This window comes from Lepus europaeus, chromosome 23, assembly GCF_033115175.1.
Source record: "Lepus europaeus isolate LE1 chromosome 23, mLepTim1.pri, whole genome shotgun sequence".
Taxonomy (NCBI): domain Eukaryota; kingdom Metazoa; phylum Chordata; class Mammalia; order Lagomorpha; family Leporidae; genus Lepus; species Lepus europaeus.
This window is the reverse complement of record NC_084849.1, coordinates 23689702-23714203: the sequence shown is the minus strand read 5'-3', so window position 1 is coordinate 23714203 and position 24502 is coordinate 23689702. Positions and strand designations below refer to the sequence as shown.

The following is a 24502-nucleotide window of genomic DNA, read 5'->3' as shown; positions in this document are numbered from 1 at the left end:
AGCCGCCGCCGCGGCAGGATTGTCCCTCGGCGGCCGCCGTGGTGCGACCCGGCGCGTTGCCGTGGAGACAGACGGGGCGGGATGGAGTGGGCTGCGGGGGGCTGATTCGAGGCGGCCTCGCCCCCGGGACTGCAGCCGGCGCGGTCGCGGGGCGGGTAACCCTGGTGAGCCGTGGGACCGAGGCCTGGACTTCGCCAAAGGCCCAGCATAACGTGGGGCCATCGCCATGGAGACCGGAGCGCTGTGCCGGCGGGGACTGTGGCCCCGGGACCGTGACTGCTCTGCGGCCTCCCCCCAGAGACCCTCGGCCGAGACTCGGCGCCGCGGCCGCTTCCCCAGCGAACCCGCCAGCCCTCCTGCGGGCGAGAGGTAAGAGGGTCGCGGGGCCCTGACGCTGAGCCGGCGAGGGCGCCCCCCACCTTCCCCCGAGGTACACCCACCTGGGCAGCTTCGGGTCGCTTCGGGCCTCGAACCGCGGCCGACGGGCGCCTGCGGCTTCCCAGACTTACAAACGGTGAAGCCCGGCTGCTCGCAAGTTGCTTTTTTTTTTTTCCCCCAAACTCCCTGCCCCTTGGGAATCTTCAGACGCCGGGTCCTTTCTCACGCCACCCCCGGCCCCCAGCCTGGACTTTTCATTTCTGCCCACGGCCTCGCTGGCCCCGAGAGCTGTGATTTAAAGCGAACGCGCGGCCCAGATGGGGGTGCATGGCGGCAGATGGCGGGGCGCTGAGGCCCCGCTGCCTCTCTGCCCTGGATCCTGGGGTTGCTGTGGCGCCCGGGACTCCGGCCTGCCCGGAGGCTTGCGGCCACTCCCTTCCCCAGGCGCAGAAACGTGAGCCGGCACGGAGGACCGTGTTGTTTGACAGCAGGTCCACACGGCCGGCTTCCGGAAGCGAGAGGCTGCGCCCCGCCCTGCTCTTCCCGGCCCTCCAGCCACTCCCAGGACGGGGGTCTCTGGGCCCACGCCCCGGCTCAGGGTCTGATATGGGGCAGGAAGTCAGAGGACCCGGGACGGGAGCCCATGCGAAGTGGTTTCCGCTTGGAGGGACTGGAGGCGAGAGAGTTTTGAAGGGCGGAGACTCGGGCCTGTTCCAGCAGGGATGGGGCGGGGGCTTTGTGCCCATTGGACCACCCGCTGGGGGTGCTGGAAATGCGGAGCCCGTGGGCTCGGGGAGGCCTGGGTGTCTGTGTTTCTCCTGAGTCCCCCCGCCTGGGGGTGATTGAGCTGTGATGCTCAGAAGGCCGCCTAAGGGGCGCGCAGACCCCTCCCCGGACCCCGCGGGCTGGGCCGCCGGCCTCCGCGCTCGCTCAGCGCCCGCTCCGGCCCGCAGTTTCCCGAGCAGCCAGATGCAGGCCTCCCGCCTCCGCGCCTTCTGAGCCCCCGCCTTGATGAGCGCAGCCTCGTGTGCCTTCCCGGTGCAGCTCCGGCAGCCGTCGGTCAGCGGCCTCTCGCAGATCACCCGGAGCCTGTACCTCAGCAACGGCTCGGCCGCCAACAACAAGCTGCTGCTGGCCAGCAACCAGATCACCTCGGTGGTCAACGTGTCGGTGGAGGTCGCCAACACCGTCTTCGAGCACATCGAGTACATGCACGTGCCCGTGGCCGACGCCCCCAGCTCGCCGCTCTACGGCTTCTTCGACCCCATCGCCGACCACATCCACGGCGTGGAGCTGAAGCAGGGCCGCACGCTGCTGCACTGCGCCGCGGGCGTGAGCCGCTCGGCCGCCCTGTGCCTCGCCTACCTCATGAAGTACCACGCCATGTCCCTGCTGGACGCCCACGCCTGGACCAAGGCCTGCCGGCCCATCATCCGGCCCAACGTGGGCTTCTGGGAGCAGCTCATCCACTACGAGTTCCAGCTGTTCGGGAAGAACAGTGTGCGCATGCTCAGCTCCCCGGTGGGCCCGATCCCCGACATCTACGAGAAGGAGGTGCGCTTCATGATCCCGCTGTGACCCAAGAGAGGACTGTAGCTTCTAACCCTGTAACCCCGAGGCCAGAGATGCAACGGCGAAGGGTGGCAGGCCGCGACTGCCGGCCCCAGGGTGGCGGGAGGCAGCCGGTGCCCTGGCAGAGAGACCCAGTGCCCAGGGCGACTGGCCGGGACCGAGTCTGCCACAGTCGCACCTGGTTTGTTGCCAACGCACAGCCAGAGCCTTAAGCGTCGCGGCACCGGCTGCACCTGCCAACCTGCCGGGAAAGCGAGCTTCGGGCGTGCTCAGGAGCCTTGGCCCCCACCTTCCATCCCTGCCACCGTGGCCTCACTCTGGTTTTCTAGATCACACGCATAAGGTAGCTTTCAGAGAAAGCGTCCCACTGAATAAAATTTCAACCAAAAACGCCCAAGATTCCTTTTGAGTGCTTTTGTGCGTGGGAAAAGTGCCGGGGAGCCCTTGGTGCCCCTCTGCTGAGAGGCAGTGTTGGTCCAGGGCTCACAAGGAGGGCGGGCCTGCCTCCAGCCCTTGGCCTGGGAGACGTTGAGCTGCGGCCTGGGAACCCGGCCCCATCACATGTCAGCATCCACGCGGTGACAGCCCGGCCCCATCACATGTCAGCATCCACGCGGTGACAGCCCGCGCCCGTTCCTCAGAGTCGGGAGACCTGGCAGTTTCCATGGCACGGCGCCCAGCACGTGGCGCGTGCTCACTTAGCATCAATGGCGGATCCCAGCATGGGTGCTCTACTTTTTTATTTTTTCCCCCCACTGCTTGGCTGGTCCCAGGTCAGCAGAGCCCTCCTAAGGGCATTTCCTACCTGTGGTCTGTGTGGGATGGGGGGCCTCATTGTTTACAAAGTGCTCCTCCCCAAAAAAACGAGTCACCTAGGTGGGAAAAAAAATGGTTTCAGTCCTTTTGGGCCTTCCCTCAGAGGAAGCCTCGACTCAGGAGCCTTCTCAGAGTCCCCACTGTGTGACCTTGAGCCCCAGCCCCCCTCCACACCCCCAAATGCCTTGTTTAGAGTCCCTGTCAGAGCCAGCTCCCAGGGATCCCCCGGGCAGGGATGTGTGCCCTGGCGTCCAGGATGGTCCAAAGCCCCTCCACGCCCGAGGCCCTGGCTCAAGAACAGCGATTCTACTCCAGAGGTTTTCGGGTAAACAGCACAATTGCTCCACTGGACATAGGGCCCAGTGGAGGCCAAAAATTCTAATTTTAATGGCATCAAGTTAACTCTGTGGGATGGACAGTTCTGTGGGTCGTATGGATCCGTGTGTGCACCGCCGTCGGGACCCAGGACCTCGTCCCCCAGGTCCCCTCCTATTTTCCCTTCCTGGTCAAACTATCCGACAGGGCATCTGCTCTCTGCCTCTCCAGCCGCCTTTTCTGGGAGGTCACAGCATCACACCAGCGGGACCTGGAGGTGGCCTTGACACTCAGGCCATTGCTTTCCGGCTGTGAGCGGACTGCCTCACCGGACGGATGCAGCACAGTTTGTTTCACGCTCAGCACTGAAAGAATGGACTTCAGTTGCTTCTGGTTTCTTAACAAGCGCGAACGAAGTTGCTTTTTTTTTTTTTTTTTTTTACAGGCAGAGTTAGACAGTGAGAGAGAGAGAGACAGAAAGGTCTTCCTTTTCTGTTGCTTCACCCCCCAGACGGCCACTACGGCCGGCGCACCGTGCTAATCCGAAGCCAGGAGCCAGGTGCTTCTGGTCTCCCATGGGGTGCAGGGCCCAAGCACTTGGGCCATCCTCCACTGCACTCCCGGGTCACAGCAGAGAGCTGGCCTGGAAGAGGGGCAACCGGGACTAGAACCCCGTGTGCCAGTGCCACAGGCGGAGGATTAGCCTAGTGAGCCGCGGCGCCAGCCAGCATTTTTTTTTTTTTTTAATAGAAGCTCTGGAAAAGATTCTGCTTCCAAGCTCATCTGTTTCTGCAGGCTTGTCTGCATGGTTCCCTTGTTACCTTTGTCATCTGTAGGGTCTGTGGTGATAGCACCTTTCCATGCCTCTTACTTTGTCTCTTGTCTTGATTTCTTGTTAGTGCAGCTAGTGGTTTATCTATTTTAAAACATCATTTAAAAGAACTATCAACTTTCTTATTTGAAAGGCAGAGTGACACGGGGGGGGGGGGGGAGAGACAAAGAGAGATCTTCATCTGCTGGTTCACTCTCCAAATTACTGCAACAGCCGGGTCTGGGCCAGGCCCACGTCTGACACCAGGCCCCAGCTTCCTGCTGATGCACTGCCCCTGGGAGGCAGCAGTGGTGGCTCAAGCACTCGGGCCCCTGGCACCCACGTGGAGGACCTGGGTTGAGTTCCCGCTCGCAGTTTTGGCCCAGCCCAGCCTCTGCCATCGTGGGCATCTGGGAAGTGAGCCAGCTGCCCATCCCATCTGTGCTGAATGGGTTTTCACCTTGTATGTGTACCGTGTGTGTACCGGGACGGAACCCCAACAGGAGCATCTGTGTACACGGGGCAGGTGCACGCCTGTGAGGCTAGGAGTTCGTATGCAATTCACAGGATCCATTTCTCGAGGTCCCTCCTCTCCTGTCTCCAAGCTCCATTAGCCCCTCTTCCCGTTCCCGTTCCTTTCTTCTCCCTGCTCTGCCACAGGCCTGCTGAGCCTGGGTCTGCTTTGGGCCAAGTGACGGCTGGAGAGGACAGCGAGGGTCCCTCTGCTCTTCAAACCTCAGTTCCTTTGGTCAGGGAAACGGACTGCGCCCCAGGCGCCTTCCTGGCGGCCACTGCTGCTGGGGCTTACCTGAGGGCGGGGCCAGGTGGAGGGAAAAAACAAACACAAGGTTTCCTTCCCTCTGTACTCACTGGGGCCCCCTTTGTATCCCTCGCACAGAAAGACAGGGCAGCTCCTGGAGCTCTTTCTTCCCGTGCCAGTGAATGGCTCCCGGATTCACGCTGACTTTTGAATGCAGGCCAGGAGACACAGAGCAAGCAACAGGGAACCCACCTGCCCGTCACGTCACGAATGCTTCCGCCCGCTGCTGGCTCGCTTCCCCAGCACACCCGCCAGCGTTGCTATCCCAGAGTCCCCGGCTGTTCACGCATTCCCTCCAGGGCTCCGACAGCGGCTCCTCCTCTTCCCACAATCTCAATTTCCCACAGCCAACCGTGGTCTGAAAAGATGAAATGGAAAATTCCAGAAATGAGCTATTTATAAGTTTTGAACAATTTTGATTTAAATCCCTCGTGTTCTAGTCTGTTACAATTGTTCTATTTTATCTTAGTTACTGGGTTACTCACTTAGTGAATCTGATTTGCAAATTAAGCTGTATCATAGGACTGTGTGTTCATATAGGAAAAACCATAGTTCATACAGGGTTTGGTGCTGTCTGCTGCTCCGGGCATCCACTGGGGTCTTAGAATGCACCCCGGGGAATACCTGAAGGGAATGCCCCTGGAGGGGCAGCCGGGGGGCAGCTTACTTAGAAATGGAACCCCAAGAAATCTGCTTTTAAAAGTACACGTGCCTGGGACAGGTGTTTGGTGCAGTGGTTCAGATGCTGTGTGGGACGCCCGCACCCTGTATCAGCGTCTGTGGGTTCAAGGTCGGACCCCACTCCTGATTGCAGCTGCCTGTGGGTGCACAGCCTGGGAGGCCGCAGACGATGAGTCAGGTACGGGGGTCCCTGCCACCCACGTGGAAGGCCTAGAGGTGGTTCCAGGCTCCTGGCTGCCCTGGACTGGGCCCAGCTGCTGTGGGCATTTGGAGAGTACATTAGCAGATGGATGGCATCTTTCTCTCTCCTTCCCCCCCTCTCTCTTTCTGTCTCTCTCTCCACCCCCTTTCAAATAAATTAGATAAATGAATAAATAAGATTTCTTGAAAGAAGTACACACTCCTTTTCAGAGAAGGGAAAGCTAATATGGGTCGTGCACCGTGTCCCTGTCCTCAGGAGCAAGTTGGCATTTTGGTGTTGGAGTGGATCGCCTTCCTTCCAAGTGGTTTTTCTTTCTTTTTTTTTTTTCAAAGAAATATTTTTTATTAAGTATGCTTTCTTTTCCTTTTTTTTTTTTAAGGATTTATTTATGCATTTGAAAGTCAGAGTTACACAGAGAGAGGAGAGGCAGAGATAGAGAAAGAGAGATCTTCCATCCACTTGTTCACTCCCCAATTGGCTGCAATGGCCAGAGCTGCGCTGATCCAAAGCCAAGAGCCAGGAGCTTCTTGCAGGGCTCCCACGTGGGTACAGGGACCCAAGGACTTGGGCCATCTTCTACTGCTTTCCCAGGCCATAGCAGAGAGCTGGATTGGAAGTGGAGCAGCCGGGACTCAAACTGGCGCCCACGTGGGATGCAGGCACTGCAGGCAGTGGCTTCACCCACTCCGCCACAGGGCTGAGGATGTCTCCCACAGGCTTGTGTGGGGTCTGTGGTCTCCTTTCAAAGCCTGGGGCCGGATGCTCTTGACCTTGAAGCACAGCACACAGCCCTGCTTATCTGCTCTGGGATGGAAAATCCTTGTGCCCTCCGAGACCACCACCACCCCGCACCCCTGCACGCAGGATCCGTACCGCCTGGGAAGGGGCCTAGGAGGGAGTCTGGAGGTGTGGATTCTCATCCCCGCTCTTCCGCCCCTGGACTTTGAACGTCTGGCGACCCTGGAATTTCCCTGGGAGGGATTCTACCTGCTCCATAAAGTGAAATCACAAACACCTGTGACAGCCACGGAACTGTCGCAGGACAAGCGCAAAACAACTGAAACACCTTCATCGACTCAAGTTTAGATTCTAGAATCTAAACACCCCGTCCCATCAAACAGAAGTATTCCAGGGCCTGGGGCTGTGGCGCAGTAGGCTAAGCCTCCACCTGCAGCACCAGCATCCCATACGGGCACCAGTTCGTGTCCCTGCTGCTCCTCTTCCAGTCCAGCCCTCTGCTGTGGCCTGGAAAAGCAGTGGAGGATGGCCCAAGTGCTTGGGCTCTGCACCCACATGTGAGACCAGGAGGAAGCACCTGGCACCTGGCTTTGGATCAGCGCATCTCCAGCTATTGCAGCCATTTGGAGAGTGAACCCGCAGATGGAAGACCTTTCTGTCTGTCTCTTCCTCTCTCTGTGACTCTGCTCTGAATTAAATAAATAAATCTTTTTTTTTTAAATAGAAGTATTCCAAAGAGCAGAAGACATTGCTGCACACACAGAAAAGGGGTGAAGAAAGAAAAGCAAAGAACAAAAAGCAGCTTGCGGCGCAGCCCTGGGCGCAGAGGCTAAGATGCCTCAGGACACCTGCGTCCCGCACTGGGAGCCCAGGTAGCGTCCCGGCTCTGCTTCCGATCCAGCGTCCTGCTAATGTGGTGAGGTACTTGGGTTTCTGCCACCCACACGGGAGACCACGTGGCATTCCTGGCTCCTGTCTTAGGCCTGGCCCAGCCCCGGCCTTTGCAAGTACTTGGGGACTGAATCAGCAGTTGGAGGTCTCTCTCCATTTGTCTCTCTGCCTTTCAAATAGAATGAAAATAAATTTAAAGATTTTAAAAACCAGACTGATCATTTAGAAGTCACTTTCCATGTCAGGTGGGGACAGGGAGACAGGAAAATAGAAAAACTGGCTAACGGTAGCCAGTAAAGCCACCGCCTGCAGTGCCGGCATCCCATATGGGTGCTAACTCAAGTCCCAGCTGCTCTACCTCCCACCCAGCTCTCTGCTATGGCCTGGGAAAGCACTAGAAGATGGCCCAAGTCCTTGGGCCCTGCACGCACATGGGAGACCTGGAAGAAGCTCCTGGCTCCTGGCTTTGGACTAGCCCAGCTCTGGCCACTCTGGCCATTTGGGGAGTGAACCATCAGATGGAAGACCTCTGTTTCTCTACCTCTCTCTACATCTCTGTAACTGTGCCTTTCAAAGAAATAAATAAATCTTTAAAAACTAAACTTCCACACCGACCAGGCTCAAATCAAAATGGAGTCACTCACACTAAAGCTGAAACCACGCTGTTTATCTGACCTGCAAGAAATGAGGATTAGCGAGATGTCAGTCACATTTTGCCGGCAGGCCAGTTTGCCTTGGCATGATAACAAGTTCACTCTGCCCTCATCTTTACAAAAAAGGTAACTGGAAGTACCCTGTTAACCAAGGAGTCCTTTTCCCATGATCCTGTCTCCCTGTGCCAGCCTTACACGGGGCCTAACGGCGAGGTAGCCAGTCCGCTCTTCCTCCCCTCGTTCCTGTCCTGCTCAGCCAGTCAGAACACGTTTATGGGACAAAGCGCTGCCCGACTGCAAAATCCAGAATCCAATTTAGAAGATCCGCACATTGCTACGGCCTGGTCCTGGTCCTCTGACACCCTGCTTCCTCCTCTTTGAACGAAGTCACCTTGGTTTGTCCATGGGGCTTCCTTTTCCCCGTGGGCAAGACAGGGATTGAACTAGGTCTGTGGCTTGCAAATGGCGGGTGAAGGGGCCCAGTGTCCTGCCCTGGCTCATCCACAGCCACCCAGCTTCGGCCCGGTGGACCCTGGGCTCCAGCTTAAAGCGGCACGGACAAGGGTTCCCGACACCAAGCAAAGCAAGTGCACAGAGAGATGCCGCCCGCAGCTCCTGCTGAGTCAGAAGTCTACTCTTGGGGTGCCTGCATCCCTTACTGGGGTGCCTGGGTTCGAGTCCCGGCTCTGCTTCCAATTCCAGCTTCCTGCCGCTGTGCACCCTGGGAGGCAGCAGGTGATGGTTCAAGCACTCATGTCTCAGTCACTAGGGTGGGAGACGCACATTGGATTCTAGGCTCCTGCTTTTGGCCTGGCCCAGCCCTGTTGCAGGCATCCGGAGTGTGAACCAGCAGATAGGAGATTCTCTGTCTCTCCTTCTCTCTGCCTTTTGAATGCATTCTTCTATGGCAATTTCTCTCTCAAGTCAGGTTGACTAAATTTAAAGATTTGCTTGTTATCTGAAAGGCAGAGTCACACAGAGAGGAGAGAGAGAGAGAGAGAGAGAGAGAGAGAGAGAGAGAGAGAGAGAGACCTCCATCTGCTGGTTCACTCCCCAGATGCCCACAACAGCGGGGCTGGGCCTGGATGAAGCCGGGAGGAGGCAGAAACTCCGCCCAAGTCTCCCACGTGGTGGGCAGTGCCCTGGGAGGATGAAAGTGGCTGAGTCCTCATCGCAAAGAACTTCCACAGGGACCCTGCAAAGCAAGTATTTATCACAGTAGCAGGAGGCGGAGCTCCAGAGGGAGGAGTTACGGGGAAAGCCTGTGGGGGCGCTAGCTCTTTCTCCATGCAACAGTGGCTACCTAGATTTAACCAATCAGGAGAGAGCAGAACAACAGCTAACAACCAATCAGAGGGCTACAATAACAACCAATCAGGAAGTTGGGATAACAACCAATCAGAGGCAGGCATAAAACCCATCGAGGGCTGGGATTAGTAATCCTGTCTAGCCTGTTCTCATGATTAAAAAAAAAAAAAAAACACTAAGTGTTGCTGCAGGCAGCCTCTGGGAGGGGGGCACTTTGCCCACCCTTAAAGCGACCCCGCCCCTTCTCTCATTGTCTGTTAGCCACCTAAGTCCTCCCAGCAGGAACCCAACGGCTTGAGCCAGCGCGTGCTGCCTCCCAGGTACCTCAGCAGGAAGCTGGATTGGAAGCCGAGGAACCGGGCCATGAACCAGTATCCAAGATGGGACGTGGGCATTGCCGCACTGGCCGAATCTGCTGTGCTCAGCGGGAATGCTGGCTGAGCTTAGAGAGGGAGGAGGGGTCCCTGAGGGTTGTGACAGCCAGAGCAGGGTGAGAGGAGGCCTGGATCCTGGAGGGTTCCATCAGGCTTGGGGAGTGGGCAGGGTGTGACAGAACCCCCCCTGGACCTGGCTGGAGGAACCCCAAACCCGAGCTCACCGCCCTGACGCACAGCAAGCCCACCACTGGCACCAGGAAGAAAGTGGGAGTTCACTTTGCAATACCTGGGATAGGGTGTAGGGGAGGGACAGGGAACGCCCAGCCCGCGGGCCTGACAAGGTCCATGGGACCACTGAGTCTGGTTTGGCCATGGCAGCCGCAGGAGGGACTCAAACATTCAGTGCACGTATAGCAGGTGAGGGTTTTGTGTGGCCCCTGAAGGATGCTGTCAATAGCCAAATGGCCCTGGGCAGAAAACTAGGTTCCCTGTCCCCTACAGACCCAGAGCAAGGAGTCTTAGCCCCTGAGGGCCTAAGGCCGTGGATCTCACAGATGACAGCTGGAGTGGGGTCAGCTCCTTGTGCAGATATCCGCTTGGTCCATGGAGCTCATGGCCTTGGATTGGTCAAGCCATGGAAGGCCGAGATGTGCTGAAAAATGATTGGCTATTAGACTTGATGAGGGCGTGAAGTTCCTGGTAAGCATCTCAAAATAAAGAGTCTGGGCTGACCCCGGGCTGCTCCCTATGTCCAGTGAGTCTGTCTTGACAGCTCGGCCGCTGAAGACAGAGGAGCTACAAGCCAGGGGAGGGAGCTGTGGGCCCGATCACGTTGGCCTCGGAAGCATCAGGAATGCGGGCTGGGTTTCCAGGGCAGCGGGGTGGGCCGGGAAATAGCTGAGCATCTCAGGGCTTCAGAGACTGTGTGCAGGGGGCACCAGGAAGGGTAGGCTCCAGCCTTCGCTGAGCCAACACTGGCCAAGAGCATGCTGTGTTGCCAGGGAGAACACCCAGGTGTGGCAGACAGGAACCCACGCAGGGCAGTAACTCTCCCTAACTCCACAGGGCCCCAGGCTGTCAGTCACTCACCCAAGAAACAGCCACTGATGTGCAGCCAGCCTCCCACGTGGCCCCATCGATCCCACCCTAGGTAGCCCGGGCATGGTCAGTGTGCCAGGCCACGTGGAATGGGGCCACGTGACCGACAGGACAGAGAGATGACACAGCGGGACCTCTGGGACTGGATCAGAGAAGAGGTGATGTTTGGTGCGGCAGCTAAGACACCGCTTTGGGGTGCCACTTCCCATACCACAGGGCCTGGGTTTGAGCTCGGGCCCCGCTAGCGCGGACCTGGGAGACAGCAGCAGGTGAAGACTCAGGTACGTGGGTCCCGGCACCCATGTGGGAGACCCAGGAGGAGGTCTCCCCAGTCCTCTCCTGTGTGGGCGGCAGGGACCCAACTACTCAAGCCATCCTTACGGCTTCCAGGAGCTGCTCTGACAGGAAGCTGGAATCCGGAACCAGAGACTCTGGATCCGGGAGACAAGTGTCCTCACCAGAGTCTTAACCACTCGACCAATTTCAGAACTATTTAAAGGAAGTGAAAATCAGCAGAACAGAAACCAAGCAGAAGAGGAGTACCGAGGGGCCGGCGTGGGGCACAGGAGGTGAAATCGCATCCCACGTGAGCGCCAACTGGAGTCCCGGCTGCTCCGCTTCGGATCCAGCTCCCTGCTAATGCGCCTGGGGAGGCAGCTGAAGATGACCCAAGTGCTCGGGCCCCTGCACCCACGTGGCAGACCCGGACGGAGTTCTTGGCTCCTGGCTTCTGCCTGGTTCAGCCCCAGCCATTTAGGAGGGGAACTAATGGATGGAAGGCCTCTCTCCCACTCTGCCTCTGTAATGCTGCCTTTCAAATAGATAAAGTACATCTTTAAAAAAAAAAAAAAAAAAGAAAGAAAAAGAGGGATAATCACAGAAGAGTTTGAGAGTAAACTGTGAACACTTTTTATTTATTTTATTTTATTTTTTAAAGATTCATTTGTTTACTTATTTGAAAGAGTTACACAGAGAGGGGAGAGGTAGAGAGAGAGAGAGAGAGAGCTCTTCCATCCACTGGTTCACTCCCCAATTGGCCGCAAGGGCCGGAGCTTCGCCGATCCGAAGCCAGGAGCCAGGAGCTTCTTCCGGGTCTCCCATGCGGGTGCAGGGCCCAAGCACTTGAGCCATCTTCTACTGCTTTCCCAGGCCATAGCAGAGAGCTGGATCAGAAGAGGAGCAGCCAGGACTAGAACCGGCGGCCATATAGGATGCTGGTGCTTCAGGCCAGAGCGTTAACCCGCTGCGCCACAGCACCGGCCCTGAACACATTTTATTTTTGAAAAATCATCTAAGAATGGGTCACGGTGCGGGCACGGAACACGCGGAGGCACGGTGTGAGGCGGAGGCGCGGAGTTGGCTGTGTTCTTGTGGGCCTGGGTTTCGGAGCCGGTGGTTGAGCCGAGGGCGCCGTGCCAGACAACGAGGACAATTTTGACGGGGATGCCTCCGACGACTGGAGAATGTGAGGGGCAGGGCCAGGGGAATGTTGAGACCCTGCCCTCTGGGGAGCGACCACAGCCAACCAGAAGCCAATCACACCCCGTACATGACCAAGTATGAGCGCCCGCGCCCTCCAGACCGCGCTGTGTGCCCCTGTGACGGTGGAGCTGGAGGGAGAGGCAGGTCCTTTGCTCATTGCCATGAAGGAACTCAAGGCCCGGAAGATCCCCATCATCACCCACCGCTACCTGCCCGACGGGAGCTACGAGGACTGGGGGGTCGACGAGCTCAGCGTCACCGATGAGCCGAGCCGTCTGCTGCCCTGGCCCCTGCCCACTTGGTTCCCGTCTTCTATGTGTAAATAATAAACGATTTAGTCTTTAAAGAAAAAAAAAAATATCTAAGAATGGAAAAAAAAAAAAAAAGTCCGGAAAAATAAAGAAATCAGGGGCGGGCTTTTGGCACAGCAACTACCACTCGGGTTGGACTCCAAATCCCGTGTCAGAGTCTGGGTTCCACCCCTGGCTCCAGCTCCTGATTCCGGCTCCCTGCTAATGCAGGCAACAGGTGATGGCCCAAGTACTCGGGTCCCTTCCACCCACACGGGAGACCCAGAGGGAGTTCCAGCCTGGGCTTGGCTGTGGCAGGCATTTGGGGAGTGAACCAGTGCATGGGAGACTTCCGTCTGTCTGTCTCTCTCTGTGTCTCAGATAAATGAAATCCACAGTCAAAATTTTTTTTTATTTTTTATTTTTTTTAATTTTTTTTGACAGGCAGAGTGGACAGTGAGAGAGAGACAGAGAGAAAGGTCTTCCTTTTGCCGTTGGTTCACCCTCCAATGGCCGCCGCGGTAGTCAAAATTTAAACAGCAAAAGGACCGCGGCTCTTACCTGTTCCAAGCTTTCCGGGACTCTAGACGTGGAGGGGCCCTCGGAGGGGTTATTTTGTGTCTTCTCAGGAAGTGTTTGTGGCTGAGCAGGCACCCAGCCGGGGTGGAGGTTCTGGCGTGCCTGGGCTGATTTGGGGGGTAAAAGTCAGGGGAGGGGGGACAAGAGGAATCCTCATTTCCCCGTGGCCCCCTGGGGTAATCCGAGGGCCACCAGTGGAGGGCAGAGGACACCCCAGCGGCTGGCGCTGGCACCGGCTCTGTTCTGCCGTCCACGATGGCAGGATGCCAGCTCAGCTCAGCTCAGCTCCCCCCGCCCCAGCTCCAGCAGGAGCGTGCCCGGGGCGCCCCTGCGGGCAGCGGAAGGCTGAGGGGCGCTGCAGGTCACAAAGGAGTCTTTGAGACCCCCATGTGGCTGAGCTCTTCCCACGCTTTAGCCCATTCCCGCAGCCGTGGCCACCCGGGGTTAGGTCCAACAGCTGCCCCCACTTCATCAGAGGCGCCGGGGTGGCGCTGTGGCGCACAGGGTTAAGCTGTGTTGCTTGCAAGCTCCTATCGGAGCACCTGTTCAAGCCCGTCTGCTCCCCTTCTGATCCAGCTCCCTGCTAATGCACCTAGGAAAACAGCAGAGGATGGCTCAAGTGCTTGGGTCCCTGCACCCTCGTGGGAGACCGGGATACAGTTCCAGGCTCCTGGCCCAGCCCCAGCCATCGCGGCCATTTGGGAAGTGAACCAGCGGGTGGAAGATTCTATGTCCCCCCCCCTCTCTAACTACCTTTCAGATAGAGACGCACAGGGACTTGGGTGACCTTTAGCTGCAGCTTCTCAGCCTGGCGTGCGTGGGAGAGGGGAGAGCATCCCCAGGAAGCTGGCATCTGTCACTCTGAGAAGGCTTCCCAGGAGGGCCGGATCAAAGGCCCAGGCTCAGAGAGGTGAAGCCACTTGTCCGAGGCTGCACAGCTAGTGAGAGGCAGAGCCAGCAGGGGCGCTGACGTCTCAGTGGGACACTCCCCGGCCCAGGACACGCTGAGACCTCTCTAATTACTGCTGTGATCCTGAGCAAGAAGAACCAGCCTGAGGTCACACAGGGAGTAGGAGGGACCAGGACTCCAAGCCCGGCTCTCCCACTGCTGGGAGGAGTGCCGAGGAGGGCTCTGGCTGTGAACTTGGGGAATCGCCTCCATGTCGGAGGGCCCTGAATCTGGTGAGAAGCCAGCCCTAGGTCAAGTGCATCTCCAATACCCCCCTGCCCTGTCCCCCACCACAACCAAGAGCAGGCTTAGATCTGACGGGAGGCTCCCTCATTAGCCAAGCGTCCCACGAGGGTCAGGAGCCCAGGTGAAGGTGGAGCAGTGGGGCTCCTGCCGTGGCAGGGCTCCCTGGAATGGGGAAAGGGCCCTGTGCCAGGCCACCTGTCCCTCCAGCCTGCTGGGCCCGAACAACACGGCAGTCCAGCAGTGGCGGAGCTGCACGGGCTGGGCTGGGCTGGGCTGTGGCTGTGGCATCTCTGAGTCACAGGGAAGGGGGGTGGCGGGTGACTCAGCCCCGGGCTCACTTCCCCTCCTGCAAGGCTGGGATGAGCTGTGTGTGACCTTGTAGGCCCTCCCCGCCGGTCCCTCTCCACCGTGCCCTGCCTAGCACTGTGGTCCCTGGTGGATTCCCAGGGAATGGTTCCTTTCCGAATCCCAGCTCCCTGCACCCCTACCTCAGCCTGGTCCTGCTCCCCAGCCTCACACACAAAGGGGATGTTTCCCCGATGAATCTGGAACCTCAGGGAAGGTGGGTGGACAGAGAGGGACAGCAGGGTCACCGCCGTCACCACTTTCCTCATTCCTGGCCCTGCTCACCAGGCTCCTGATCTGAAATCTTCCCAAAGGGAGCATCAGTCCCATTTCGCAGATGCAGAAACTGAGGCCCAGAGAAGGGAGGGCAGCTACCCAAGGCACACATGAGGCACTGGATCAGGTCCCAGTCTCCTTATCATTTTTTAAATTTCATTTTTTATTTATTTTAAAGACAGAGAAATCGATCTTCCATTCACTGGTTCACTCCCCAAATGCCAGGAACTCCACCCAAGTCTCCCAGGTTGGTGGCAGGGACCCAAGTACTTAAGCCATCGCCTGCTGCCTCCCAGGGTGCACATTGGCAGGAAGCTGGAATGGAAGGTAGAGCCGGGCCTGAGCCTCAGGCCCTCTGCTATGGGCTGCAGGCATCCCAGGCAGCGTCTGACCTGCTGCACCAAAAGCCCATCCCATCCGGGACTTTTACCAGGTGACCCCTAGGTGAGGTAGCTGGGCCGGGGGAGGCCAAGAGGCCAGGTAAGTAAGCCGAGTGGGGCCAGCCGGCCAGGGAGGCTCTGGGCTAGCTCCAGGTGTGGGGGCACCCGCCAGAGGTTGTCCGCTGGAAGGCAGCCCTGCTCCCTGCAAGGCCCCGGGGCCAGCCCTCCCTCTCCCCTGAACCCCCATCCCTCCTCCTCTGCACCCCCAGCCCTGGGCATTCCACCCCTGCCCCGCCCCGCCCTTCTCTCTGGAGGAATCATGGGTTTGGGTTTGGACCATGACAAGGGAGGCACCCATGGGGATCTGAAGGAAGTTGATGAGGCTGGGGGTGGAGCCAAGGGGAAGAAAAGTGAGACAGGAGCCCGGGGGAGGCCCACAGGGGCCAGAGCCTGAGGCCTTGTGGTCTGGGGTAGGAAGTTCTGACTCTGTCCCTCTTCCAGAGTATGTTTCCAGGGTCTGTGGCCTGGCTGGCGCGGGGCTGGGCTAGGGGCCAGCACGGCCTGCGGTGGCCCAGGGAGAATGGCCTGGTTCCAGCGACGGTGACATTTGGTACGTCCTACATTCTCATGGCTGCTCCCTCTCCCCCCAGGGATTCACACAGGTGTCCAAGCAAAAATAGTGTATTTGAGGACGGAAGACTCAAAACTGGCAGGCACCACGGCAGCAGCTGCCTGGGGTTGGCACCAATTACCCCAATTCCCGGCGGGGGTGGGCAGCCGCCAGGAAGTCCTTCCTGGGCCCCCTTGCTGCCTCCCCGACTCGGGGAAGGACTGTGAAATCTCCCAGAGTTGTCGCCATCATCATCGTCATATAACACATGGAGGTTTACAAAGTGTGCCCAGTTTTCAGCGTAGTGGTTGACATCCATCACCAGAATCAATCTGACAAGCACAGCGATGGGGCCAGGCTGGGGCCCACCATCCAGTGGTGGGGGCGTCTGTGAAAGGAGTGAGGCAGGCTGGACGGGACGCACGTCTCTCTGGGAGCCCTCCATTGCGGCCTCCAAGGCAGGTGCCGCCCCCTTCCACGGCCCTGGTGGCGGGGGCTGCCGGCCCCCTGCCTTTCCCTCGGCCGCTGGCCAAGGTTGAGTTCAGGGTGGGTCCGCCCCAGGTCTCAAAGACCCTTGCCGGGCTTGTCTCTCCGCCACAGTCTCCAGCGGGATGCCCAGGAGGCCACGAGCTCGCAGTTGTGGTAAAGGAACATTCCAGAAAGGGTGAGCGCGATGCCCACGTAGCTGAGAGCGCTGAGACGGCTGCCAAACAGGAGCCGGGACAGGACGAGGTTGCCCACGACGGTGAGGTTGCCCAGGACGTGGACGGTGAGGGCGGAGGTGAGGGCCAGCAGCGAGAAGCTGGCCAGGTTGTAGACCACAGACAGGAAGCAGCTGAGCAGGATGCAGGCCCAGAGGCGGGAGTCGGAGGCAGCGGGCGGCGGGGCCACCCCCGCCTCCAGCACCAGGGCGGCGCCGGCCAGCAGGCAGAAGCTGGGCAGGGAGGTGGCGTAGAGCAGGGTCACCGCATCGAGCCTCTCCTCCTGCAGCAGGGCACCTGCAACAGGACAAGGCCGTCAGCCCCGGGGCGCACCAGGACAGAGGTCGCCAGCCCCGGGGCACCTGCACCAGGACAGAGGCCGTCAGCCTCAGGGCGCACCAGCACAGAGGCCGTCAGCCCCGGGGCGCACCAGCACAGAGGCCGTCAGCCCCGGGGCGCACCAGGACAGAGGCCGTCAGCCTCAGGGCGCACCAGCACAGAGGCCGTCAGCCCCGGGGTGCACCAGCACAGAGGCCGTCAGCCTCAGGGCGCACCAGCACAGAGGCCGCCAGCCCCGGGGCGCACCAGCACAGAGGCCGTCAGCTCCGGGGCGCCTGCACCAGGACAGAGGCCGTCAGCCCCGGGGCGCCTGCACCAGCACAGAGGCCGCCAGCCCCGGGGCGCACCAGGACAGAGGTCGCCAGCCCCGGGGCACCTGCACCAGCACAGAGGCCGTCAGCCCCGGGGCGCACCAGCACAGAGGCCGTCAGCTCCGGGGCGCTCACAGCCCCCGACTCCGCCAGCCCAGCGTGGTCCTCGAGCGGGTCACACACCAGGCTCAGGCTGCCCAGACCTGCGCTTCGTCCACCCCCGACTACCAGCGCATCACCTCCCTAAGCCTGGGTTTCCTCACCTGGAAGGCTGGGAAACAGGAAACCCTAAAAACAGGTAGTTGCAAGGTGGAAGACCTCTCTCTGCCTCTGCCTCTCTGTAACTCTGCCCTTCGAATAAATAAATAATTTTTTAACGTGGCTTACAGGAAGCCCTTGAAAAGGTGACAGCTTACGGCAGGGAAGCCGTCAGTTTCCACGCCCACATCCCAAGACAAAGCGCCTGGGTTCAAGTCCTGGCTCCGCTTCTCACCCAGCTGCCTGCTCACCTGTAGCTGAGAGGCAGCAGGTGAGGGCTCACGGAGTTAGGTTCCTGCCACCCACGTGGGGAGACCGGGATGGAGTTCTGAACCCAGTCCTGGTTGCTGTGGGCATTTGGAGAGTGAGCCAGAGGATGCAAGATTTCTTAGGACCGGCGCTGTGGCGTAGCGGGTAAAGGCGTAGCCTGCAGTGCCAGCATCCCATAAGGGTGCCAGTTCGAGTCCTGGCTACTCCACTTCCAATCCAGCTCTTTGCTATGGCCTGGGAAAGCAGTAGAAGATGGCCCCAATGTTTGGGCCCCTGCACCCACGTGGGAGACCTGGAAGAAGCTCCTGGCTCCTGGCTTCGGATCAGCCCAGCTGCGGCTGTTGCAGACAATTGGGGAGTGAACCAGCAGATGAAAGAACCTCTCTCTCTCTCTCTCTCTCTCTCTCTCTCTGCATCTCCTCTCTCTGTGTAACTCTGACTTTCAAATAAATAAATAAATCTTTAAAAAAATCAATCTTTCTCTCTCTTCCCCCCACCAACCTTGACACAAATAAAGCAGCCCACTGTTACTCACTTCAAGCCGATCTGCTTACGCTGCCCAAATAACGTGGAAATTGCCACCTCCCCCAAAAACTCTTGAGGTCTCCTTGGGTTCTTAACCCAGCTTGGAAGATCCTGCACCAACTACCCCAATGCCCCTTTATTCCCCCCCCCCAGGACCCCACCCCTACCACAACACAGCTCCAGCCTGCACAGTAGGGCCAGACCAGCAAAGGGCCCCAACTCCATCACTTAATAACTATGTGGCCTTTACATTAAAGAGAGAGAGAGAGAGAGAGAGAGAGAGAGAGAGAGAGAGGTGGGCAGGCATTTGGCACACGGTTAGGACCCCATTGGGACACTTGCATCCCTTAATGGAGCGCACGTCCCAGCCCCGTTCCCGTTTCCAGCTTCCTGCCAATGTGCATCCTGGGAGGCAGCGGCGATGGCTCACGCAGCTGGGACCCTGCCACCCACAGGGGAGGCCCAGAGTTCCCAGCTCCTGGCTTCTGGCCGTTGCGGACATTTAGGGAGTGATCCAGCAGGTGCCCAGCTCCTTCTACCTCTCTGCCTTTCAAACTAATACAATCAAGTAATTAATTAATCTTAACTGTCTGAAAGCAACCAACCTCCTCTGCTTCTGATGCAGCTTCCTGCCTGTGCACAGCCTGGACACGGCAGGTGGTGGCTCCCTTCCTAGGTCCCTCCCATTCACGTGGGGGGCCCTGCTGAGCTCCGGGCTCCTGGCTTTGGCCTGGCCCAGCCCTAGCTATTGTGGGCACTTGGGGTGTGAACCAGCAGATGGAAGATCTCTGTCTGTCTCTGCTTTTCTCTCTCGATTTCTGCTTTTCAAACCAACAAACAAACAAATTCTCCTCTGTGATCACTGGGGAAGAGCCAGACACAATTAGTATTGGCTCCGGGCCGGGCGGTCGCCCACTGTTTATCTTGGGAATCAATCGCTGTTTGCCAGCAATACCGGGGCCTGTGGAGACGAACCCAGGGCCAAGAGGAAAGCGGGGCTCCTGCCACCTTTACCCAGGTGCTGTGTGCACCTGTGCGTGCCGGTGCTCTGTCCAGCCAACTCCCGGAGGAGGCAGCGTGTCAGCCAGACCTCCGGGGGAGATGACCGTGTTGGCAGGAGGGCAGCCAGTGTCAGCGTCAGTGGAGAGAGATGAGTAATCGCGAGAGGTCCCCCCCGCCCGCGCTAAACCACCATGCTTCTACTGACACAGACTTTCCCGAGAGCCCCGGGGATGCTTGCCCATAGGCTGTGTTGGAGAAGAGGAAATTGTCTTTCTCGCTCGCTGTCTTTCCAATGTTTTGGCGTTGTTCTCTAGGCAACAATGCCTCCCGCCCAAGCCTTTCTAGAACTGAGCAGATCTGTGCAACACCGCCTGCTCCCCAGCTCCCAGTCGGGGCCCCCCGTGAGCTGCCTGTGGCCTGGGCGTGCAAGGTGCCTCCACAGGACGGTGTCTGGGTCTCCAGGTAAGCGGCTCTTTGGGCACGTTTCGCCCTCAGCGAGACAGCGGGCAGCAAGGCTCAAACGTCCGCCCTATCCATCCCCTTGCACCTGCTCTGCCCCACCCCCACCTCCGTCCCCTGCAGCCCAGGGACAGGACAGCGAGCCCCTGTCAGAGGTGAGTCCCCTCCCGCTAGGGCCCCCAGATGCCAGCTTGGCCTGGCTCCTCCCCTGCCAGCACCCCCAAGCCCTCGACTTCAACCACGTCTGCGCAGCCTCTTCACCAGCCCAAGCCTCAGCCACACGCGGACAACAGCCGGCCGCTCACTAAACCCTCGCTCGGGGCTGTCCTGGCTTTGTCCTTCACCGGCTGGGAGACCTTAGGCCAAGTCACCCTGTCCTTGTGTGGTGCTGAACACGGGGCCCGCAGCTGGCATCCCATATCGGAGCACCAGTTCGAGTCCCAGCTGCTCCACTCCCACTGCTAAGGTAGCTGGGAAAGCAGCGGGAGATGGCCTGAGTGCGTAGACCACGGTGGCTGGCACAATCCCGCCCACTCTGCTCCCGCTGCCTGGTACCATCGCTGACCTCCGGTCCCCCGAATTCCCTCTCTTGCTCTGCCCGCAGGGAGAGCTGGGCATGCTGTGGCCACCTCGTGAGGCCTCGCCAAGTGTTTGCTGTCATGATTCCCTGCACCCCTGAGTGTGTGGACAGGGCTGGAGGCCGGCTGCTCTGACTCGGCGGGTACAGCTGAGAACTGGCTCTGCGGGCTGGCACCCTGGGGGCAGGAAGGTGGCATCACCCCTCTCCCTGTGGAGCACCCCCTGGCTCTCCTCTGCCTGAACTCTTGTCCGCAACACCCACAGAGTCTGCTCTTAGCAAAGGAGCCGGTGGCAGCCATTTACACTCTAGTCTGAATCTGGCCCCAGGGCCTCTTCCGGAACTTTGACAGTAGAATCTCTTGCTCAAATCCCATCTCAACCTCTGGCTCCAGCCTGTTCCTCCCCTGATCTCTGCTAGTTGGGGCCTCCAGGCTCCCAGGCTCCCTCCTGAGCTGGGCAGCCCACCACTGCACCACATAAGGTGCTCGGGCCAGAGAAGTGCCCCAAAGCCTGTCTCGTGGGAAACAGACCAGGAACCAAGTGGCTCAAATACAGGGCACTCAGAGCTACGACGGCAGGGAGCTGAGGGTGCTGTGGGAGCCCAGAGCCAGCACCCAACCTGCCCAGGGGGCCAGGGAGTTCCATCTTGGGAGGGGGCTGGCAGAAGTGAAGAAGGCACTGTACTCTCTTGCAGGCTTCGGGAGCTGGGACCTGCCCCGCCTTGTGGCCCCGCCCATGAGGGTGCCACAAGCCATAAGCTCAAGTTTCCTGGGGCTGACTCACGCCCTGCCCTCGCCCTCCGTGGAGCTCACTCCCCAGATCTCATATAGCCTGAGGGCATAAATAGAACCCAGGAGGCCAGGGACAAGGCTTCTGGGTCCCAACGCACAGAGGCCAGGGCAGGGCCGACCTCAGGCCCCTCTCACCGCCCTGGCCTTCCTTCTCCTAGGATCTCAGAGCTGGGAGGGGGGAGACCAAGAGGCCTCCTTGGACCTCCCTCCCCGGGTCCAGATAGGGCCAGGATCTGCCCAAGGTCACACAGTGAACGTGACAAAGCATGGCCGGAGCCCAGGCCTCACCTGACCCCGCAGAGTGGGCACCCCGGCCTCCCCCAGGTCTCCCTGGGGTTGAGACAGCCAGAGGGTGGGGGCCGTGACTCACGCCCCTCAGCAGTAACAGGGGGGAAGCCAGCCTCCACCCACCCTCAGGCAGAGGGAGGGATCCCACAGGGGCTGGGCCTGGGGCCTCGCTCTAACCCCCCCCCCCCCCCCAGCCCCGCAGGGCAGTCAGAGGTCACACAGACCAGCCTTCCAGGCTTTTTAGGAACCGTGTGACCTTGGGCCAATCACTGAGCCTCAGTCCCTTCATCTCTGGGATGGGATGAAGGTGCCTGTTGCCATGACAACCCAGCTGCGTCCGTCTCGCCAGAGTAAACACCAGCCCCTCCCGCTCTGAGTCAAACCCTGTGCCTTCCAAAGCCAGCTCCAGGCCTTGCCCTCTTCCCCCACCCCAAGCCACACTTTCCAGTCCCACTGTAGGTCCACAACCAGACACCACATCATTCGTACAGTGAGTGCCGACATTCGTCACTGGACACGTGGCCCAGGGCAAGCCTCTCCCTGTCTCCATCAAATGGGGACGACCTGGGGCCGTCCAGGGAACCAACGAGACAAAGACTGGACAATAATGGGACCAGATCACTGTAGCGTGGGTGCCCAGGGCCGAAATTCTGGGGACCTGGAACTCCCAAGCTGTCGGCCGACGCTGAGCCTAAGTGGCCTCGCGTGTAAAACGGGGTAACAGCCACATCCCTCCCACCACGCCCCGGCCTCCCACCTCCTGTAGCCAACGACCCTCAACCCTGGTACTCACTCTGCTGCACGGACTTGAGCCCTCGAAGGCAGGTGGCAGCCAGCAGGAAGCCGCAGCCGGCGGGAGGTGCCTGGAACTCCCCGGCCAAGCTGCACGCGGCCCCCAGGCAGAGCGGGCCCATGGCGGCAAACTGCAGCGGGTGGTGGCGGCGGCCAAGCAGCGCCGCCGACAGGGCCATGGTGAACAGCGGGGTGGTGGTGGTGGCCAGCTGCGCCAGGTCCAGGGGCACCGCGCTCAGGCCCACGTTGCCACAGGCCATCGAGGTGCCGAAGGTGAGGCTGAGCAGCAATACGCGGCGGCGGGTGCTCCCGGGCACGGGGCGCCGGGCCCGCCAGTGGCACACCAGCGCCGCGGCCAGCATGTGCAGAGCCGACAGCAGCAGGGGCCTCCCGAAGCCGTGCACGGTGAAGATCCACTTGTTGAGGCTGGACATGGTGGCTCCTGCCAGCAGCCACACCAGGGCCGCCACGGCCACCCGGGCCCCGCCAGGCCGCCCGAGGGCCTGGGGGCTTCCGGCCGACCCCTCAGGAGGTCCAGCCGCCCGAGAAGCGCCAGTGGCGGCCGCAGCCCCGGCGGAGGTCATCCTGCCTTCATGATGCTCCAGCGGACAGCGGCACATCCGCGCCAGCGGGGCTGGGGCAGGAGGCGGCTCCCCTGCGACCAGCTCCGGGACACCAGAGCTTTGGGCCAGGCCAGATCCCGCTGCCCTGGCCCCCGGGCCCGACTCGGACAGGCGAGGGCACAGCTCCCTGCGCCAGGCCGGGGCCAGCGGAGACCTGAGAAGCCGGTTCGCGGTCGTGGCTGCCGGGATGCCGGGCTCGCCGGTGGCCAAGCCTGGCCTAGTCAGGGCCGGGCACCTCCTCGCGGGCGAAGTCTCCACTGCCCTGTGCGCCCAGGCCCACGCCGGGCGCTTGGATGGAAGCCGCTCTCCTGTCTGCTCTTCTGTTCCCAGGCGGCCGGAGAGGGGCGAATCCGGACCTCCGGACCTGCTGCGTGCTCAGGCCGTGCGGAGGCCTCCTGATCCGGCCGGTCCCGGCTCCGCGCAGCGTTCGGCCGGTGCGGCTAATGGGCCGGCCTGCGCTCCGGCCGGTACCAGGCGGCGAGCTCGGCGCGGCTCCAGCACAGCCTGCGCTCCGGCGTCGGGTCCCGGCTGCTGCGGCTGCGGCTGTGGCTTCGGCTGCAGCTCCCGCCCGGCTCTACCCCGGCCCGGCCCCGCGCGGGCGCGGCCCCGCGGCCCCCGCCTCCCGCGCCCCACCCGGAAAACTGGGCGGAGCCCCAGGCCCCGCCCCCGGCCGGCCCCGCCCCGGCCGCCTGGCATTTCCCGCAGGCTCCTCCTCCGCCCTCGGCCCGCGCGTCTGTCCATCAGGAGACCCCCCGCCGCCGTCCGTGGGGACCAGGCCCCTCCCCACCCAGCGGCCAGGACCAAGGACAACGTATAGTGCTGAAGATGACTATCTTCAAGGAGCAAGGCATCGGAGACGGGTCCCCAAGCCCCCAGCCCAGGACCTCTTTCAGATCCCCCTGGGCTCTGGCCACCATTATCTGCTGGGACCTCAGAATCCAGCAGAACCGGACCCCTGCACCCCGAAGCCCCCACCGTCGCCCCTTCCTAGCCCCAGCAATCTTCCCTTCGCCCTGGGCTGGGAGGCGACCCCACCCTCACCCCACCCCCCAGCCCACAGAGCAAAGCTGAATCACCAGGATCGCCCACAGCCTGCGGCGGCCCCTGTCCCATCCTCTGGGCACTGGGAGCTGACTCATAGCTGGCCTTCCTGGGGTCCCCCCTCTGCCCTCAGCCCTGGCAAGACACGAGCCCTGGGCTGGGGGTCGGAGCAGCTGCCACTGAGCCCTCGTGCCTTGTCTGGGCCTTGGTTCTCCCCTCTGAAGAGCGCACGCTCTCAGGGCTGGGGGTCGGGCTCTCCTGGAGCAGGACAGGTCGGCCCAGATTCCAGGCTCCCTGGCCTCTCTGAGCTCTGGAGTCCAGGTGCATAAAGATCTAGGCCCAGAACTGGCCACGTGCCCTTTTCCTGTCATCGAGATTCCCCTGCGGAAGATTCTGCCCACTGGGACCTGGCTCGCCCCTCCTGGTCTGCAGGCTGGAGGACCAAGCCGCAAAGGGGGACCGCTTAGCCGGCCCTGCGGCGCCCTCTGGTGCTCATGCGGTAGAATAGCCTCAAGAGCCCCCTAGCCTCCCTGCTGAGTCAGACGTTGGAAACCGGGGGTGGGCCCAGGAATCTGCATTGCCACCTTTGCCTCTGGTGACTGTCACCCTGCTGAAGGCCGCAAAGCATTGTTGACGACCCCAAAATGCAGGGGAGGGGGTGCAGACAGAAGGATTTGCAGGCTAAGGACTAAACTATGGGGATTTT

The 24502-nt window shown here is 60.3% G+C and overlaps 2 protein-coding genes across 4 annotated transcripts; one reads left to right on the top strand and one right to left on the bottom strand.

Annotated features, from left to right (window-relative positions):
• Positions 1 to 277: 277 nt before the first annotated feature.
• Positions 278 to 2052, top strand: DUSP18 (dual specificity phosphatase 18). The gene is made up of 2 exons (XM_062182296.1): positions 278 to 369; positions 1332 to 2052. The coding sequence occupies exon 2, from the start codon at positions 1390 to 1392 to the stop codon at positions 1954 to 1956; it is 567 nt and encodes a 188-aa protein (XP_062038280.1). The 5' UTR covers positions 278 to 369; positions 1332 to 1389; the 3' UTR covers positions 1957 to 2052.
• Positions 2053 to 4213: 2161 nt separating this feature from the next.
• On the bottom strand, positions 4214 to 23270 carry SLC35E4 (solute carrier family 35 member E4). 3 transcript variants are annotated; one of them, XM_062182103.1, is made up of 3 exons: positions 22134 to 23270; positions 12994 to 13118; positions 4214 to 5070 (listed from the first exon to the last, which is right to left on the bottom strand). In XM_062182103.1, the coding sequence occupies exons 1-3, from the start codon at positions 22750 to 22752 to the stop codon at positions 4912 to 4914; spliced, it is 903 nt and encodes a 300-aa protein (XP_062038087.1). In that variant the 5' UTR covers positions 22753 to 23270; the 3' UTR covers positions 4214 to 4911. The 3 variants fall into 3 exon arrangements, with proteins under 3 accessions (XP_062038087.1, XP_062038088.1, XP_062038086.1); XM_062182104.1 differs by lacking the exon at positions 12994 to 13118 and having other exon boundaries at positions 4908 to 5070; XM_062182102.1 differs by lacking the exons at positions 4214 to 5070; positions 12994 to 13118 and adding an exon at positions 15511 to 16815.
• Between the last annotated feature and the right edge of the window lie 1232 nt (positions 23271 to 24502).

Bases quoted from the DNA above. Each gene is read 5' to 3' on its own strand.
- SLC35E4 (XM_062182102.1), bottom strand. From the start codon at position 22,752: ATGTGCCGCTGTCCGCTGGAGCATCATGAAGGCAGGATGACCTCCGCC. The intron at 16,816-22,133 runs GTGAGTACCAGG...GTCCTGTTGCAG, and splicing joins GCTCAAGTCCGTGCAGCAGA to GTGCCCTGCTGCAGGAGGAG.
- DUSP18 (XM_062182296.1), top strand. From the start codon at position 1,390: ATGAGCGCAGCCTCGTGTGCCTTCCCGGTGCAGCTCCGGCAGCCGTCG.